The sequence below is a fragment of the Camelus ferus genome, chromosome 13 (assembly GCF_009834535.1).
Source record: "Camelus ferus isolate YT-003-E chromosome 13, BCGSAC_Cfer_1.0, whole genome shotgun sequence".
In the NCBI taxonomy this organism is placed as follows: Eukaryota; Metazoa; Chordata; class Mammalia; order Artiodactyla; family Camelidae; genus Camelus; species Camelus ferus.
The window spans coordinates 46,911,889-46,932,053 of record NC_045708.1 but is presented as its reverse complement, the minus strand read 5'-3'; the positions used below and the strand labels follow the sequence as shown (position 1 = coordinate 46,932,053).

The 20,165-nt window shown below is 33.0% G+C and overlaps 1 protein-coding gene across 3 annotated transcripts in view; it reads right to left on the bottom strand.

Annotated features, from left to right (window-relative positions):
- Positions 1–20,165, bottom strand: part of EFCAB7 (EF-hand calcium binding domain 7) — a 41,571-nt gene that overhangs the window by 5,705 nt on the left and 15,701 nt on the right. For all 3 annotated transcript variants that reach the window (XM_032494464.1, XM_006181269.3, XM_032494463.1), the window contains exons 7-11: positions 18,647–18,788; positions 15,589–15,698; positions 13,109–13,266; positions 12,336–12,469; positions 8,052–8,200 (exon numbers count right to left, since the gene is read on the bottom strand). In XM_032494464.1, coding sequence (XP_032350355.1) covers positions 8,052–8,200; positions 12,336–12,469; positions 13,109–13,266; positions 15,589–15,698; positions 18,647–18,788 — 693 coding nt within the window. The remainder of the gene's footprint in view (positions 1–8,051; positions 8,201–12,335; positions 12,470–13,108; positions 13,267–15,588; positions 15,699–18,646; positions 18,789–20,165) is intronic.

Below are 20,165 nucleotides of genomic sequence, written 5' to 3'. Positions count from 1 at the left end.
GACCTAATTAAACTTATAAGCTTCTGCACAGCAAAGGAAACCATATGTAAAACAAAACGACAACCTACAGAATGGGAGAAAATTTTTGCAAATGAAACCTACAAAGGCTTGATCTCCAGAATACATAAGCAGCTCATACGACTTAGTAAGAAAAAAACAAACAACCCAACCCAAAAATGGGCAGAAGACCTAAACAAGCAATTCTCCAAGGAAGAAACACAAATGATCAAAAGGCACATGAAAAAATGCTCAATATCACTAATTATCAGAGAAATGCAAATAAAAACTACAATGAGGTATCACCTCACACCAGTCAGAATGGCCATCATTCAAAAGTCCACAAATGACAAATGCTGGAGAAGCTGTGGAGAAATAACTGATGCTATCCAGGTGTCATGCTTATAGGTATGTACAATTATATTTTGTACATATATACAAGGGGACGCTCCTACACTGCTGGTGGGAATGCAGTTTGGTGCGGCCACTGTGGAAAACAGTATGGAGATTTCTCAAAAGACTAGGAATAGACTTACCATATGACCCAGGAATCCCGCTCCTGGGCCTATATCCAGAAGGAACCCTACTTCAGAATGAAACCTGCACCCCAATGTTCATAGAAGCACTATTTACAATAGCCAAGACATGGAGACAGCCTAAATGTCCATCAATAGATGACTGGATAAAGAAGATGTGGTATATTTATACAATGGAATACTATTCAGCCATAAAAACTGACAACATAATGCCATTTGCAGCAACATGAATGTTCCTGGAGAATGTCATTCTAAGTGAAATAAGCCAGAAAGAGAAAGAAAAATACCATATGAGATCACTCATATGTGGAATCTAAAAACCAAACCAAACCAAACCAAAACAAAACATAAATACAAAACAATTACAGACTCATAGACATAGAATACAAACTTGTGGTTGCCAAGGGGGTGGGGGGTGGGAAGGGACAGACTGGGATTTCAAAATGTAGAATAGATAAACCAGATTATACAGTATAGCACAGGGAAATATATACAACATCCTGTGGTAGCTCACAGTGGAAAAAAAATGTGACAATGAATATATGTATGTTCATGTATAACTGAAAAATTGTGCTCTACACTGGAATTTGACACAACATTGTAAAATGACTATAACTCAATAAAAAAAGTTAAAAAATAAATGATTTATTATTAATATGTTTATCATATGATTTAAGAAGACATACTACACTTTCTTGCTTATCCTTCTGATACACTTTTAGAGGATAATTTTAGTACTATGAATTGAGTAATAAAAATGCATGAAAATCTAATTTTTGGTAGCATATTAACTGATAATGTTCCATATAAAAAAAGAAAGAAAACTCCTTTAAGCCTTAGTACCATGCTTCCATTTGGTTTAAAGCGAACTCATCTCATATTAGTCATTTAATTTCCTTTCCTAACTCTAAGGTTTCAGAAAGAATTCACTGAAGGGTTCTAAAGAAATTGTTTATATTTGAAACTTAATGCATGAATATAGAGCACTAAAAAGAACTAAATGTAGAAAAATCAATTCACAGTTTAAAGTTAGTGTAAAAGCATCTTTAAAATCTGAGCTCTAAAGAGATTTTCTGCATTTAGAAGTAGATTTTTCTAATGTCTACTCTTCAGTCTTTACCACAGCCTATAAGACGCTGCATGCAGTAGCCTTTGCCTCTCTATACAACCCAGTCTCCTGCCTTGCTATGCTCCAGTTACTCTGATCTTTCGGATCCTAGAACAAATAAAGCTCTTTCCTGTATCAGGGCCTTTGCATGTAGTGTTCTCCCTGTTTGGAAGATTCTTTCACATCTTTTCACATGTGAACCTCATCTTCCTCCTTTAGGTTAAATCTTAAAATGACATGTCTGCAGAGAGAGCTGCTCTGGTCCTCCAATCTCCTTCACTCTCCTTCTGTTCCTCTCTACTTTGACACTAGCTTGTTTCCTTCAAAACATTTTCAATGATTTTATTATTCTATATTTAATTAATCATTCTCCTTCATGGAGTGTAAATTCTATAAGGGAGGGAATTTTGACTATTTTATTCATCACTGTAACCTCAGTGCCTCTTTATTACAAGCTTACCCTATGACAGGCATTAAAATGTATTTGTTGAGTAAATGAAAGAAATCATACACATTGACAACCAGCTTTTTATTTGGGGGACAAAAGATAAAACTCTGAAGTTAGTAGAACTACTGGCATTTTTATTTTAAAAAAGTTAAAAAATATTTAATGACTCCAACCTTTGGCAATAATAAAGTTAACTTTTAAAGAGCTAGTAGAATGAAAAATCTTTGGACTAGAAAGCAGAAGATCTAAGTTTTTAATTGAACTTTGCCACTTACTAGCTACGTGATCTGGGGAAGTCACTTAACCTCTGTGAGGCTTAGTTTCTTCATTGAGAAATGGGGATAAACAGTAAACATTCTACCAAGAGTTGCTGGAAATATCAAATAGGTAATATGTGTCAAAATACTTTACAATATAGAATTCTGAAAGAAGATGATAATAATTATTATTGTGGCATTTTAAAGGTTCATTTTTTCAATACTGAATAAATTCTGGTATTATTTTGCATTTTTCAAGTCTTGCTTATGTGTTTTATTCAACCAGAGAGTATCAAAATTTAAAGATTCACTAAAAGTAAACATCTTAAAAAGTCCTTGTTAAAGACATGTTCTCTAAAATCTTTTAAATAAAATCTTACCTACTCTAAAAAAGCTACCCTTTATGCTATTTTTTCCTCTTCATGGGCTTGATCTTTTATTTACTTATTCTTTTTATCCTACTAAGTTAACATAGGAAGCATACAACAAGGAAGAAAACTTTTCATTGTTAATTGTAAAAATATTAACAATCTATAATAAGGAAGATAGGGAAGACTGTAACAATAAAACCTCGATTAGGGCATACCCCTTAAATTTTGCACAAAATGTGGCTCTTAGCTATCTGTTAGCCAAGATAAAAGTGAAATGGAATGTATTACATAGCTCTTAAAATCTAAAAAATGAAGTAAATTTTTCCTAGTTCTGAATTCTGAAAGGAATTTATACCAGAAATTCTTTTTTAAAAAGAGAAGGAAAAACTAGACATATGTTTTGTTTACCAACATTCAATAAAGGAGTAAATTATTTTTACGGTGACATAGGTCACTGCTCTTGCAGGAGGAACAATAAAGTTATGTTGTCTTTGAAAGAGGATCTGCCTTTATAAGTTGATAGATGGAATGGATAACCTATAATTCTAAAACATGAATTAGGGGGTTTAATAAGAAAAAATAAAGTAAAAATGATGGCTGATTTGTCTGATTGTGGAGGAAAAAAATAATAAAAGACAGAGTGCATAGTAACTTACAGAATGCTTAAAATAAAATGAGCTTTGTCTTGGTTTACTAAAACCATTCAATTAATGAGATTTCAAACAATCCTAAGCCCTTTCCTAAATCCTAGCTTGTAACTGATACTTTGGTTATTCTTTGTAACAACACCTACTAACTTAATATGCAGGATCAAAATATAGCTCACCTAGACATTAGATTACTTACATAATAAATGATTCAAGAAATTACCAAAGAAATAGCTATGGATCCAGAATTCTTACAGGCAAAAGACTCTACAGACATATTCAAACCAATTAGAACACAGCACATAATATTATAAATGAATTCTTCCTCGATTATCATAAACCTTTTTTTTTATAAACATGAAAATGTAACATAGCACATGTCAAAGAACCATTGCCTATCAAAGTCAATACCATAACTGAATTGCCTCCTTGTCTTAGATCACTTACAAGTATCAGTCAAAACTAAATCAGTCAAAATATCTTCAGATTTTAAATGAATCCTTTAAATCAAATGTTACCATATATATATATAGATATAGATATATAGATATATCTATATATCTATATCTATATATATCTATATCTATATCTATATATATCCCTATCATTAGTGGAAACACTCAACATTTTTATACTAATTAATTCTGAATTTTTACTTTCTCCTTCTTGTTATAACATCTTCTGATGTAATACTTTCAATCCAACAACTCTATAACCCTTGCTGAATGAGGAGAATCTCTTCATTATGATTCTGTAAATCAAGACATATCCATGCGCAGAACAAAATTTTTGGATGCTTCAATACCAAATTCCAACTTAATACTGTTGTTATTTGTTAATAGGGTTTTGTTGATGGGGTTATATTAAAAAATAAAAAGGACAACACCAGGTTTGACATACAATAAGTAGCCAGGTCTCTTCTATAAAATCTATTTCCTTATCAGGAAACAGCTTAGCTCAAATGATTAAATTATGGTTCTCTCTAAGGCATATCAAATTACTAACAGGCTAAAATACATGTAAATTAACAGCTAGTATACTTTTAGAATAACTGGCTTTTTAAAGATATTATAGAAAAATGGTGTTTTTGCACTTTCTCAAGTATCCTTTAAAAATGAACAACAATTATTTGATACTAAAATAATTGCTATCATGAAGGAAGAGACTGTAAAAGAAGTTCTATAGAAGCTAATATACTATACTATAGATACCACAGAAATACTTTAGAAGTATTACAAAAATACTATAGAAATACTTTTAACAGATTATTATACTAAACGGGCTACTCTGACTAAAGTCCTTACGTAAAAACATTGTATGAAGTAAGAATAACAAAATAAAATCCATGGAAAAGTTCAAAGATTCCATTGTAGATACACAAAATTTGGCTTGCCAAATTCTGAAAAGACACAACAAGCACATTAGGTTATAAGGACCATGAGTATTAAGATCTGGCAAAACCAGAATGGCCACCTGGACACTAGATAAAACCTTCCATGAAACAACTCATTCCAATAAGGACAAATTGGCTATAATAGTAAACACTAAGGAAAAATCTTTCTAGGATAATAAAGGATAAAGTCACTCCATGCTTTATCTGTAAGTAAATTAACCCGGAAAAACTGTGGGACGTGAAATGAGACTATGCTCTAAAAGACTCTCTGAGCTTTTCCCAATTGAATTTGTACAGTTGCCTCTCCCGCCATGGTTTATGAATATGTAGCACTAATAATAATACATTTATTTTCAGAATAGATCAAAATATTTGCCTGTTGCAAGGCCACAACCATCATGACTGCTTAGGACATTCCAAATTACTGATCCCATAACAAGGGACACATTTAACTAGAACAGTTATTCATAAATTTGAGTGAGGCTCTGCTCCTTACTCAAAACGCTTTTTGTCTTTATGATTCCAAAATCTCTGGGAAAATAATAAGGGCCTTAACAGCACTGGAAAAATATATCCTTTAAAGATCCTAAAGTGAGGTTTTCCAGAGAACCTCCAGAAGAATTAACTGTTAAAAATCTTTCAATAAGCATATGACCATACGAAGAAGCAGCTTCCTCTCGAGACCACTGGAGCAAGATTCTTCTACAGGTCACACTCCTCTCTGCACACTCTTGTTTATTCAGAGCTTTCCTCTTTACTGATTTAAGGGTGTGTATGTCTGACCTGGCCTATCATGTTCTCCTTACTAGTAACAATGACTTGCCTAAGTCTAGGCTTTAAGGAAAATGTGTTTGAACTATGAAAAATATATAATGCAGTACTTAACTATTTGTCAAAACACCAAGAAACAATATACCCACAGTTCCACAAAGAATGATTATATGTCTTGTGCAACTCCTATGTGGAAGTCAGACTATTTAATGCCAAATCAGAATCAAGGTAAGTTATTCTGTGCAGCTACTAGTTAGGCCCCTCCAAGGGTGTGACTCCCCAGCACCCTCAGTGGGCTACATTTCCATACATATACTCCGAAAGAATAAAGCTTTTCTGGAAAAAGACCCCTGAAGATAGTAAGCCCATTCACAGTAGTTACACTACTGCAAATGATCACCACAAAATTGTTCCTTCATTTTGGTTGACACAGTAATTAATGTAGCCTAAGCCCTGAGGGCACAACAAGCCAGTTTAAATTCTTTAACTCAAGCAGTTATAGATTAAAGGCTTCGATTTTTCTTTTGCTCAATCAGGGAGGAGTCTGCACTAATGCTAATACTTCATGCTGTACCTGGATTAACACTAGAACAAGTAAAACCATCTACGAATGCAAAAGGCTATACAAAGTTAGACTTGGGGAGTCCTCAGGACTCTTCTTGGCCAAGTCTGGAAAACCTAGAGTCATGATTCTGGAGTGCCCTCCAGCCCTTTCTTATAATACTTCAAGTTGTCCTTGTCTCAGTTTAAATGTTATCCAGAATCTTAAAAATGTTTCTGTATAGTTACTGTCCCAGCAGATGACTTAAAGACAAAAACAGGATGAAATCATGATATATGCACAACCTGAAAATTAAATCTTCACAGATGAAACCTCTTCAAAGAGATTCAACAACAGTGGTTGAGTTAATCTTTAATGGTTTCTTCTATGGCTTTAGCTGAATGAAAATCAAAAGGAAAGACTGGGAATAAAAAAGTTTCCACAAACTTATGAGAAAACTGATCATTCTGTTGTCATGGTAATGAGCAGTCATCAGAACATGTTTTAAACCTGTTCAACTGATCTGCAACAACTCATCTCAGTGAACACACTTTTGGAACCAGCCAGTGTCAGCTCCTCACTTCTGAAAGCCCAGGCATCAGGGACAGACTCATGTAAATAAATATACCACCGAGTGCCAACCAATCAACAGTCTCACCCAAGTAGTCATGCTTCCCCTAAACCCTTTGTGAATACGATGAACATTCTGCTTTGCATGAAGAGACTGCACCTGACCAGCATAGCTCTCCCTTGTAGTAAGCAATCAGTTCAGCCTTGTCTTTTTACTTCAGTTATTGAGTGGTAGTCTCATCATCCTTTGACATTTTCATTGTATGATTTTTTTGGAACTTTCAATGATGTGAATGTATTATATATTCAATAAAATAAATTTAAATAAAAATATTTTTACCTCAGAAACCCGTCTTGCCTATGATTTCAAAGGTCAGTGCCATCAGTAAATGCTATGTCTTAATTTGCTCTTAATGAATTCCTCTATTAAATGAATGTATGTGCAGCATACACAGTATTATTCATAGACTGGATACTGATTTTGCAAGATGCTTACAAACGTGGGATTCACTAAATGTTAGGTTAAAATACGATGCAAAAGTTACTATAACTATTCACCTCCTATTAATAAAAATGGCAAAAACATAGAGAACTTCTCAAAACAGGTTTATGAGAGATTTCAGATCATGTCAAAACAAGGAACTAAACCAAAATCTCAATACATCAAAAAGGCAAAATCTGTTGATGCTACTGTTACTGTACTAAGTTGATTTATTTGTAGAAGGGGGTATTATTTTTAATTTTAAGAATATAAACAAATGTATTGCTATCTAAATGTGTGGCCTGAAACTCTTAAATCCTTTACTTTAAACTTTATTAAAGGACACAAAATATAAAATTTAAGAAATAGGCTTAATTTTTATTATCCCTCTGGTTCATTGTGAGTTTTATTCAACTTTTATACCTTATCATGTTAATAAATAATGCCAATGATAGCGAATACATACATATTGCTTTATATGAGCAAAACACTGTTCCAAGTGTTTTTACAAATATTAACCCAAGGAGTACTCTTTGTAAAAAGATTAGAATTCCAGTTCTCATACAGACACATTCTCCTTATTCTGAGAGAGTCTTTATTTTATTAGGACAAAAAGTCTCCATATGGAAATGAAATTTTAGCAACTCAAACAGCCACTGCTAATTAAGAAATATAATTTTTAAAATTACCAACCTTTTTCCTGCATATCATATGCTCACATTCCTTTGTTTCTGAATTATTTAAATGTTGCAGTAACTAAATTTTAAGGAAGAATTTGCACAAACTAACAGAAAAACACGGCTGCACCCAGGATTCATTCATATATTGAAGATTTTGAGAGACCAATTCAAAAGTCTTGTATCAGGAAAATGTTCATGGGGTAAAATATCATGTACATTGAATCCACTGCAAACGTTTAAGATTGCTTTACCTCTGTCAGTTCCAGAGCTTTATTGTAGCCCATCGAGTGTAGAGTTACCCAAAGGTCACGAGGATCTCCTTCACGATCGTTGGCTTCCATTAGGTTCAGATCCATAAAGCCCTGCCTTGTTAGTTCATTCTTCTTTGTATCAAAATTCTCTGTCAAAACAACCAAAAGTTTCTTTCTTACATAATTTTAAAATTATATATTTAATAAAATGTCTATTATATATTATTATTCATAAATGTTTGTTTTAAAGGAGGCCTTATGAATCTGTGAGCAGTGTAAAAGTGAAATAAGAATGGCTCAAAACATGTTTGAGAGATAATGTTCTCACAATTCAGCGTAAGCACCATCACAGTGCATGATTTAGTTTTTCAACAAAATCTGAAGTTATAAATAATGCAAATACATTCCAAAATTAGAGGAAATTTTAATTTTTTCTGGGTAAATTCTAACCTGCTTGCTTATCTAGAGTATATATTGATATATATTTTAAAAAGTAAAATGCTTCATATTTATTTGCCACCCAACTGAATTTGATGTAATACATACCCCCCAAACTATTGGTGTTTCAAAAAGGGAGGTGTGGATGGTGCCAGATTTAAGGAGACTTCTATATACTTAGCTGTTCTGATTTAAACTGAACTGTCCCCTTGTCCGTAAAAAACTGTTAGATAATGGAGAACATTATGCAGTCCCAAACAAATCTAAATGTGTCTATTTTAACATTACTTAAAAGCAAAAATTCATGTAGAAGTATCTAGATACATATAATTCTTCCATTTGTCTATAATAAAGACAATAAACAGCTACTCACTTTGGATTATGTTCTTTTAACTGCCCTACAACAAAGAAATATTTTATTTTTCAACTCCTATCTGTAATATACCCAAAGCAAATGGGTACTCTTACCTGAGTTCCCTTTTGTATACATTATTGTGAGGAAAGAGGCAGAGACAGAACTGTTCAAAACTGGTTGGCTAATAAACAGTTTAAAATGTTTAGAGTTTGTAAAGTGACTCATAAGTTTTGTAAGAAAAAAAGTAAATGTAGACTAAATTAGATCATAGAAATGGTAGCCTAAAATGGAGGCTGGAGTTACTATGTAGTAAAAAAGATAAAAAATTAATATTTGATACACATTACAAAGAAATCATTACTTTCAAGAAAAATGTATCTAGATAATATGTTATATAAACTATCAATAACAAAACTACTGTTAAAACTTAAAATTACCAATCTTCCATTAATTTTTTAAAGTTTATTAATACCCAACTTCAAGACTTATTTTAAAGCTACAGTAATCAAAACAGTGTGGTATTGGTGAAAGACAAGACAAACAGATCAGTGGAATACAATAGAGAACTCAGAAAAAGACCCACAGAAATATATTCAACTGATATATGACAAAGATACAAAGTCAATTCAATGGAGAAAGGATAGTCTTCTCAACAAATGGTGCTGGAACAACCGGACATCCACATGCAAAAACATAAATCTAGACAAGGACCTTACATCTTTAACAAAAATTAACTAAAATGGGCTATAGACCCAAAACACAAATCTGTAAGGCTTCTGGAAGAAAAAAGGAGAAAATATGGATAACTTTGTATTGTTGAGGTTTTAGATACTACACCAAAAACATACAAACCAAAAGCATGATCCATGAAAGAAAAAATTGACATGTGAGACATCATAAAAATTAAAAACTTCTGCTCCATGAAAGACACTGTCACTGTTAAGAGAATGTTAAGAGAAAGACTAGAAGAAAATACTTGCAAAACATACATTGATAAGGACTCGTATCCAATATATGCAAAGAATTCTGAAAGCTCAACAAGAAAACATCTCAATCAAAAATTAAGCAAAAGATATATAAATGATAAATAGGCATATGAAAAGATGCTCAACGTCATGTCATTGCAATTAAAACAACAATGTGATACCACTATATGCCTATTAGCACAGCTAAAATACAAAAAAACTGGCAATATCAAATGGTGACAAGAATACCATCCAACTACTGTTGAATTGAAATGAACTGAAATGAGCTGAAAACTACATACAGACAAAAATCTGTACATGAGTGTTTACAGCAGTTATATTCATAATTGCCCCAAACTGGAAGAAACCAATACGCCCTTAAATAGGTTAAAGAATAAACAAACTGCGGTACATTTATCAAGTGAAATATTACTTAGGACTGAAAAGAAATGAGCTATCAAGCCATGAAAAGACATGTTGGAAACTTAAATGCATATTGCTTAACAAAAGAATCCAGTCTGAAAAAGTTATATGCTGTGTAATATTCCAACAATAAGACACTCTGGAAAAGGCAAAACTATAGAGACAGTAAACGATTAGTGGTTGCCAGGGGTTTGAAGGGATTAATAGGTAGATGAATATGTAGAGCATAAGGAATTTTCAGAACCATGAAATGATTCTGTCTAATACTGTGATGGCAGATACATAACATTGTGTATTTGTCAAAGCTCATAAAACTGTATAACACAATACAACTCTAACATAAATTATATATTTCAGTTAATAATAATGTATCAGTATTGGTTCATCAACTTTAAACAATGTACCATCCTAATGCAAGATGTTAATAAGAGGGGGGATTGGGAGAGTGGGGAAAAAGGCTGCATGGGAGATCTACTCAATCTTTACTGTAAACTAAAACTGCCCTAAAAATAAAGTCTATTAATAAAAAATTTTTTAAAAAGGCATCTTTAAGTCTAAAAAGGTTTATAAAATGATCTTACAGGTAAATAATATATTTTCTTATTAAGAGGAAGGATAAATGAAATTAATATTACATATAATGGTTAGAAAGATTAGTATTTCAGAACTTAAAAAGCCCATTTCTTCATAGCATTATTAATGTTGCTGAAGGAAACATTTCCCCCAAGTCATTTTTTAAGTCAACCGTTCTTGGGGACTTTTTGTGGCATGGTACTGAAGGTTCAGAAGCTTGACTGTCTGGATTACAAATTCAGCTGTGAAATTTTCTTGCTGTACAATCTTGGTCAAGTGACTTACCTTCTTCGATTCTGATTTCTCATTTGTAAAATGAGAATAATAATAGTATATACCTCAAAGAGGTAATGTGTAGAAGGGCTCTCACCTGATACATGGTAAACCCTCAAAAAAAAAGTTAACTATCAATTTTACCAATTTAATTAAATTATTAAACTAAAATTTTATTTAACAACAACTTACAGTAAGAAAATCCTAATTATGATTAACTCTTATGGAATGTGATCTAGTGCCAACAACAGAGAATCAAAATGTTATAACATTAGTTACAAGATGATTACATCTTCCTAGAGATAATATTCTATGCTATCAATCTTGTTAATCAAAGTTTAATATTATAAATCAATATACATTTCTTATTCTTCATTACACTATATAAACTTTCAGTTAAAAAGATATATTTTTAAAATTTTTATATTAATAACATTTCTACCATATTTGCTGTTTAGATAAACAGATTTATCAGACTCCCACCTGGCTCACTGACTCTGCCAAGCTTAGACCACTTCAAGAACCAGAGGAATAGAACACATCTCTACCCTAGTGCCAGCAACATGTGAGTTAATCTCTCTCTTGACTGCATTCTAGCCTTCTCAAATTTCGTGTTCTGTGATCTACAGTTGGCTATGGCTTTCTAGTTTTCCCCTTTGACCTTTCAGTCTTTGGCTTAAATACGTACACAAGTCCTACCCCTCTTCTCAGACTTCTCCTAAGTGACAACTAACTGCCTCATTCTCAGTATTTTTCTTTCCCACATTAATATTTTTAGCTTCTGTACATCCATGGATGAACTTTACCAATTCAACTCAAATATAAAAAATGAAAGAATTCTTAACATATATAAACAACTGCCTAGAAACCGCTTAATTTTTAACACAAATCTAGCCGATTAGCTCTTTGCTGCCCTCTTCTGGGCAGAGTTTGGGACTCTTAACCGCTTCAGTTCCTTTGCTATCAGAGCTAGGACAAAGTTTTTTACATTCTAAACTCCATAAAGCATATAAATTATGATTAATTTACATTTTCTTTTAACTTGAATACTACACCAACTATGAATTTAAGGAATATAAAAGTCTAAATTTTTACAGTCTACAAACAATGCTACTACTTTGAAATTGTCCTAATTGCAATCATATTCCATGGATAAGTTTGACATTTAACTTCTTAAGGATGAAAGGGTGCTATATATATATTTTTGTGTGTTTGTTTGTTTTTAACATATCCATTAAGAAAAAGAAAAGTGCTTACCTCTGCAGACAGCCCAAGCATCTTCATCACATTTCTCACCACTTGTTCTCAATTCAAAAAAATTATATTCTTCAAGGCTAAGAAGACCATTTCCATCTAAATCAATTACTTCAAATATATCTGATAAAGTTGACCTAAAATTATAAAAATAGAGAATTATTTTTTGTCTCTAAGGAAACTAGATTGAAGGTTTCTATAAGGATAATTTTCAAAAGTAATACCAAGGCATCAAACAGTATTTGTGAATGATAAAGTTCATGTATCCAAATGTATTTTTAACTCATGAGATAAACTGCATGAGATAAACAAGCTTCTAAAGCAAACACAGTATCTCAATACATAGTAGGAACTCAGTGAATCATAGTTTCCTTCTTTCTTCTCCTTTTTCCAATTTACTTTCTTCTTCCTCTCTACCTGCAGCCAGGTCTTACCGTGTATATCTAGGGTATGGGAGAACTACCTGAGTATTTGGATTTCATATCTGACAGTTATCTAAGTCAATAGTGCGCCTAGCAGTATCTATTTCTAGTCGGGGAGAAATCCATAGATACGTAACTAAAGTTGACTTGCTGAACGTATGGAACCCGGAAATGAATGGCAACCTCAGACCCACGAATAGAAGGTTACTTATAGATGCCTAGTGGATGAGTTGAGCTATTGATTAGAATCTGGGGGTGGGGGTGGTGGCAAGCCAAAGGAAAGGATGGAAGACAGGCTACTGATATACATCCAGTCTAGATGTTATATTTCTAATTTTAATAAACAAAACTTACCTAAATTCCTTTGTAAGAAATAATTCCCCTGATTCATCTCTATACACAAGTTGGGCTTCTTCTGCTATTGGTTTTATTTCTCTCCTTAGCCTACAGCCAGTTGTGGAAGGAATTAACCAGTAAATTCCAGGTCCTAGTTCACCAGTCCACCCAAACACCTTTTCTCAAAAGAATTTTAAAAAGAAACAAACAACCACCATGAGTCTTAATGACTTATCATCTTTCTTATGAAAAGGGAGCATTATGAATAGTTTTTCACCAATTCTATTATGTTCTATCACCAATTCTATTATGTTCATCAATTCTATTACGGTTCTATCAACATTTTATAGGCTTCAAAATCTTTTTGTTAATGGTAAGCCTAGTAATATTAGATGTGGTTTTTTATATCTTTTAAAAACAAATGCCTGAAACTGTAGCAGGTAAGAAGTAATATAACTTCTAAATCTTCCCAGTAATCTTCGAAAATGTTTGTGATGCAAATATTTCAACAGGAAGAAAAGAGAAAAATTTTAGAGTAATTTGTCCAAGTTACAGTTGCCCAATTTGATTCAAATATAAATATATGATCTCTAGTCAGATTTCAATGTTACAAAATAAAAATTAAATATATTTAAAAGAGTTCACTATTTGTATGAATTAGCCATATTTGTAAAAATCCAATTATGTGGACAAAAGCACTGGAATTTTACTATTATCTATGTAATATGGATGATAAAACACGATGGCAGAGTTCAGATAAACCTACTTTATACAAAAATCTTTTCATTACAGGATATTTATGAGTGCCAAGACACTTGTATAGAAAAAAATTTTATTCTCCTCTTCTATAAAAGAGAACAAAATGGCATCCCTCTATCAAACTTCTAGGTGCTTTCTGGAGCCAAATGGTTTCCTATAAAAAGGAGGGGTTGCCACTGTCAAATATATTAAGCCTAAGCATTTTCTAGTCGTGTATAATATCTAAGCTAACAGTTACTTGTCCTTCGGCACAGAGTAACCCTAGGGAATTCTGTCTGGTATTGTGTCCAAAAACTCCTTTCAAATCTCAGGTATATTTTAGGTCATCCTAGGGACTCTTAGCAAAACAGAGTTGCTCATCCAAATTCTGGGTTCAGCCCTATTCTGCCCTCAAAAGTCAGAGGAACCATAAATCGTCCTACAGTGACCACATCCTAATCCTATTTTGATACAAGAAGCAACCCAATAAAAGTCAGGGTCATTTTGAAGACTAAAATTGACCCAAACCGTCCTTTGGAAACCATAATCTTTTAGATTGCCTAGAGGTAGAGTGATATCCAGGAGTGAAAAGCATTTCTTGCTGCTTCCTAATATATGTTATCCCATGACCCTCCCTTATCTCCACATATAACCTTGAACTGCCACTGTGGTTGGCAGATGGAAAGTCTTTCATGGGCACAACACTCTTCCTAGAGAAAATAACTGTGAAACTAAAACTAAAACTAAAAATCCTTTGTAAATATGACATATTACAGATAAACAGAGGCCTACATAGTAAACAGGCAAATAAAAACTCTTTCAAATTTTATTATTGGCTTGCTATGTACTAACGTTTTTACATATGCAATCTCATATGAAAATAATTTTAACCAAAACACAGTTGGAAAAGATATACTTTGTGGTCAGTTCTGAAGAAGAGTCTAGTGAAAACATTAACTTCTATCATTTTATTTGTTTCTTAGCTGTAACTATTCTTGTCTGTTAGGAAGCCTACAATAAAGACTTTTATATAACATTCCATCAGGGAAAGGTTTGTCTGTCGTTGGGCCTGTATAAAGATTAAATATGATATTGCAGTAAGCCCTTGAATAGTATTATTCCTGTTGTGTAGCAGATGTATTTTGTAGTCCTCATAAAATAAATAGCCACATTTATGTATCTGCCTCACATATTTGGCCCCTGAGTAAATATATAATTAGAAAAGATCACGACAACCCCATGGGCAACATATAAAATCATTTTAAAGCATTTCTTCAGATCAATTTATTTTGGACCCTATAATATGAGTCAAGCCTGAGGATAGTAATTTTGAAGTTTTTCTTTTTACAGTAGTAGAGGTAAGATAAACATCTAAAGGAACTTTTTCAAAGTCTTGAATTGCTTGTATTTAGGGAAAAAAATCCACTGGCATCAATCATTCCTACTGAGTATAACCCAAAAATGTTCACATGTGGGGTATCAGGGCATTTAAAAAAGAGAAGAGTGAAGTACAATGTCACACAACCTGCACATTATGAAGCCAAGATTGCCTATCAATCCTCAATTATTAAATCTCAGCAAGTAAGAAAGAGCCTTCAAAATGAATAAAACATATATAATATGAATAGTGTTTTAAGTATTGTATATACCTTAATTGGAAGGGAAGATTTTAAAAGTTAAAAATACATAGAAAATATTATTCTCCTCAAACTTGAGATCATACTATACTTTAAGTAAACATAAGAAAATAAATTGTATACTTCTCTATTTCGTAGTTCAGTAAAACATGTGAGCTGTAGATTTGCTTGACTCTCATTTTCCTTAAGAATATACAAGACAGTATCAACTGATAACCAAGGGGATGGTTTTCCTATAAACAAGAAAACCCAAATGTCTTAAAAGAAGCAGTCACCACTTAGTCTTTCCTACCTAAAAAAGAAGTTAGTGGTTTCTTTTCTATTTCGATTTTATTTTAGAAATACACATCCCATTTTTATATGTAAACATAGCATTTGCAATAAGGCACATTCCTCTATACAGTGACCTTGTTAGAAACAGTCTCTATATACACACTTTCTAAAAATCATAACTTTTCTTGAACTCATCAGAGAGCCAAGGTCTAAGGCAAGCAAGGAGCCTGAAATCCAAGGAAAAACAAAACCTTTCAAGAAGAGAGGGGATGCAAGCACTGGCTTACCTGTGAAGGAGCATAGGAGGAAGAGATGTTAGACAAGATCTATATACTGATCACTCCAAAATTTATATCTCCTGCTTGGACCTTTCCTCTGAACAACTGCCTAGTTGACATTTCCACATGGATTTCTATATCTAAAACTGACCTTCCCAATCCCCGACCCCCCAAAAACCAACCTGTTCAGATACTCTTCTCTGTCTCAGGTAAGAGCAACTCATTCCCTCCAGCTGCTCAAACTCAAAATCCTGGAACCATCTTAAATTTTCCCTTCTCTCACATATCATCAGGAATCTAATCCATCAGGAACCAATCCTCAGAAAATCCTATGGTTCAACCTTCAAAATATATCCAGAATCTCTACTTCTTATTCCCTGTACACCCTGGTTCAAAGCAACGTCAGTTCCCTTCCAGAATTCTTCAATAGAGTCCTAGCTGGATTCCTTGCTTTCTCCTGGGTGACCTTTAATTTATTTTCAATAAAGCAATCTGACTGCTCCTGTTAAAATACAAGTCAGGTTATGTCCTGTCTCTACTCAGAATCCTCTAAAGGAATTGAGAGTTAGAAGAATGATTCTCCCACCATAACAATAAGAAGAAAATACATGCACTACAAAATCATAACATTTCTTGAACCAATCAGAGCTGAAGTCACAGGGCAACCAGGCAGCCTGAAATCCAAGGAAAGAGACACTTTCAAGGAGAAAGAAGATGCAAGCACTGGCTTCTCCATGGTGGCACACAGAGAAAAAGATGTCAGGCTTATAAGAGGAAGAGAGAGGGCTAAAGAAATATTTGAAGAAGTAAAGATGGAAAATTTTCTAAAAATAGTGATAGATAATAAGGCATAAATCCAAGAAACTCAGAGAGCCCCTAGCAGAATAAATACCAAAACAAACAACAACAACAACAACAAAAACCTTCTCAAAAAACTCAACAGCATCAATAAGAAAAACAGAAAAACACTTAGACAAACATTCAAGCTATTGAAAATCAAAGAGAAAATCTTGATAGCAGCCTCCTAAGAGTTCCCAATTTCTCTCAGAGTAAAAGCCCAAGTCCCTATTTAGGAAACCAAACAAACAAACAAACAAACAAACACCACTAAAAAAAGCCCACTCCAAAACTCTACCTGATTTTGTCCTTGTTTCTCCCTGTCTTCATCTTCTGCTGGTTTCTCCTTACTTACTTCAACCTAGCCACTCCAGCCACCTTGTTGTTCTTCTAACACCAGGCACACTCTCACATCAGAACCTCTAAACAGACTCCACTGGCCACTTCCTCCACTTTTCACCCATCCCTTCCACCACCCCTATATCCACAAAGCTTACTCCCTTGCCACCTATGGAAAACAGCAAAAATGTCTGTCCCTCTATATATCCACAGCCCTTTGCAATGTGACTTTACAGCTCCTTCATCAAGAGATCAAATCTATTTCTCCACCTTATAAATCTGTACTTGCCTTGTGACTTGCTGTGAATAACAGAATGTAACAGAAGTAATGTGCCAATTCTGAGTCTAGGCCTACAGTGCTTCTGCTTTCTCTCTCAAATTCCTGTTACACCATAAGAACAAGTCCTGGCTAAATTACTAGAGGATAGGAGATTATACAAGGCAGAATCAAGCGGTCTCAGCTGAGACTCATACAGAGAAGCGAGCCCAAGCAAGATGAGTTAAAGCCAACCACCAGCTAACCTGCAGCTGATCACAGATATATAAGTGAGCCCTCAAAGAAAAACCAGCCCCAGCTCAGACCAAAAGAACTGTCCAGCAGACCTGCTCATGAGCAAATGTTTAACTGCTTTAAGCCACTGAGTTTTGGGGTAGTTTGTTACATAGCAGTTGATAACTGACATACCTCTTTCAAAGTCTGCTCAAATGTCAACTTCTAATGAAATATACACTAACCACCTCTTTTCAGTGGCAATCTATATTCCCTCAGCATTCACAATGCCCCTTTCCCTCTGTTTTTCCCATAGCACTTATCACCTTCTAACACATTAAATTAATAAATAAACCTGATTATATCTCCCACCTCCCTCCCTCCCCAAAAATCATTAAAAGTATATCTAGGGAAAACACCCATATAGCCATTTTTCACTAATTAAACATTATGTAATAACCACTTTAAACTCTAGGAAATTATTAATGTTGATCAAAAAAAGAACATTACCATGAATGCAAAGATTATTAATAAAGATTGTCTAAGTCATGTGACATAGGACTTTGAAGGTATTCAAAAATACTTGCAGTTCAAATTTGTCCCAAATTATGTTCCTACAAAAGATCTCTTAAATACATCATAAAAAATTGATAAATGTAAAGAGTTAAGGATTAATTAGCAAATAAAAAGTTAATTCTATGTCAAGAGGAAACCATGTAACATTCTGTTTTTGTTTTTAAGGTATTAAAATAAAACATACTTTAAACCTGTACAAAAACAATTTACTTGCTTTGCATAATACAATAACCAGTCAATATAAATGATTTTATTTAAATGTATGTAACCACATGTTTCTTAGGCAGATTATTTTCTTCACTAATTAGAACCATCAAATACTTACATAAGTATTTCCAAAGTGGGCATAAGTTGATATTTTAAAAAAAACCAGAATATTTAAACTTGCCTTCATCTTGACTCAGGTTTAATGGCTTAATTGTTAGGTAAACCATGGATCTCTGAGTTATTTGCATCTTGTATTGATGACTAATGATTTCACCATCTTCTTCCAAGAAAAAGCAACCTTTTGAATGCACACATTGCCACTCCTGAAATGAAGGGAAAAAAATTCAAACAATATTTATTAAAAGTTTCCAGCATGCATAGCAATGAAGAGAAACCTAGAGAACATATAAAAGAAATGTCACATAGAGCTAATGCCCTCCAGGAATTTGCAACATCATTAAGAAGTAATATTAGATAACAGAAAGTTAGGAAAAGACATAATGGAGAGTAGAAATATGAAAAAAGTACAGTTGATGAGAGTGGGAGAAGTACTGAAACAAAGTAATAAATAAACATACTGCTGCAATAATCAGGGTGAAATTAGTGCTTAGAGCATAGTAAGAATGAAGAAGTAAGTACTGCTAAGACTGGTATGTTGAAAGAAAAAGTGATAGGATTTGGTATTTAAAAGATAAAGTATGTGAAAACCAAAATAAGTGTTTCAAGTCTAGGCAACTAAAAGAAGGCCATAAACTTCATGGTCATAGCAAAATGCTGATAAATATCAGTTCTGAGAATTCTATAAAATTGGCTCTACTATCTCTTGGTCTTAAATTCCTCCTCCTAGTCCAAACTAACTTATCCGTATAGAATCTCACAACTAGAATTTCATAACAAATTTTACTTCAAGATGGCAGCTTTAGCAAAAAGTAAAAGATTCTTTATTGAAGGTATGAGAAATTGTTCCATTACCATAGATATAAGCAAAAATGCTTTCCACTCTATCATTAGCAGCCTTGCCTACCTATAAGACTTATTTCTGTTCTACTCCTAATAACTTCCAAAATAGAATATTAATGTTTTGACTTTATAAAGGATGATTTTGAAAAATTATCTATATTTAGATAATAAACTCAAGGCTTTAATAACATTAAGATTACTTAAAAGGTAAGCAGTAGCTGTATAACAGAAATATCAAAATTATGCTGTATAATAATAATATCAAAAATATTATTAATACACTATAGAAGGATTTATTACTGTGGCACCAAAAAGGCAAGAACAAATGTAATTTACATTAAGATTGATATCTCACTTTTTCAAAGGCTAAATCATCTTAACATATACTTACACATCATGTCTCTCCTATGTAAATTATAATTATTTTCATATTTTATATTATTTTCATAGCACAAAAATACATTTAAAATTAGAAATTTAAAAATAGGGAAAAAAATCCCCATAGTTCTACCAATCTAGTTTGATTTTTATGTAATCATTTCTATTTCTGGCCTTATATAAAAACCTATTTTATATATTCTAATTAACACTATTTTATGTTCTGCCTTTTTCCTTCAATATTATATCCAAAACATTGTGCTACTGAAAAAGAACATAGTTGGAGAACTCATATTTCCTGATTTTAAAACTTACTACAAAGCTACAGTAATCAGAACATTGTGATACTGGTATAAAGACAA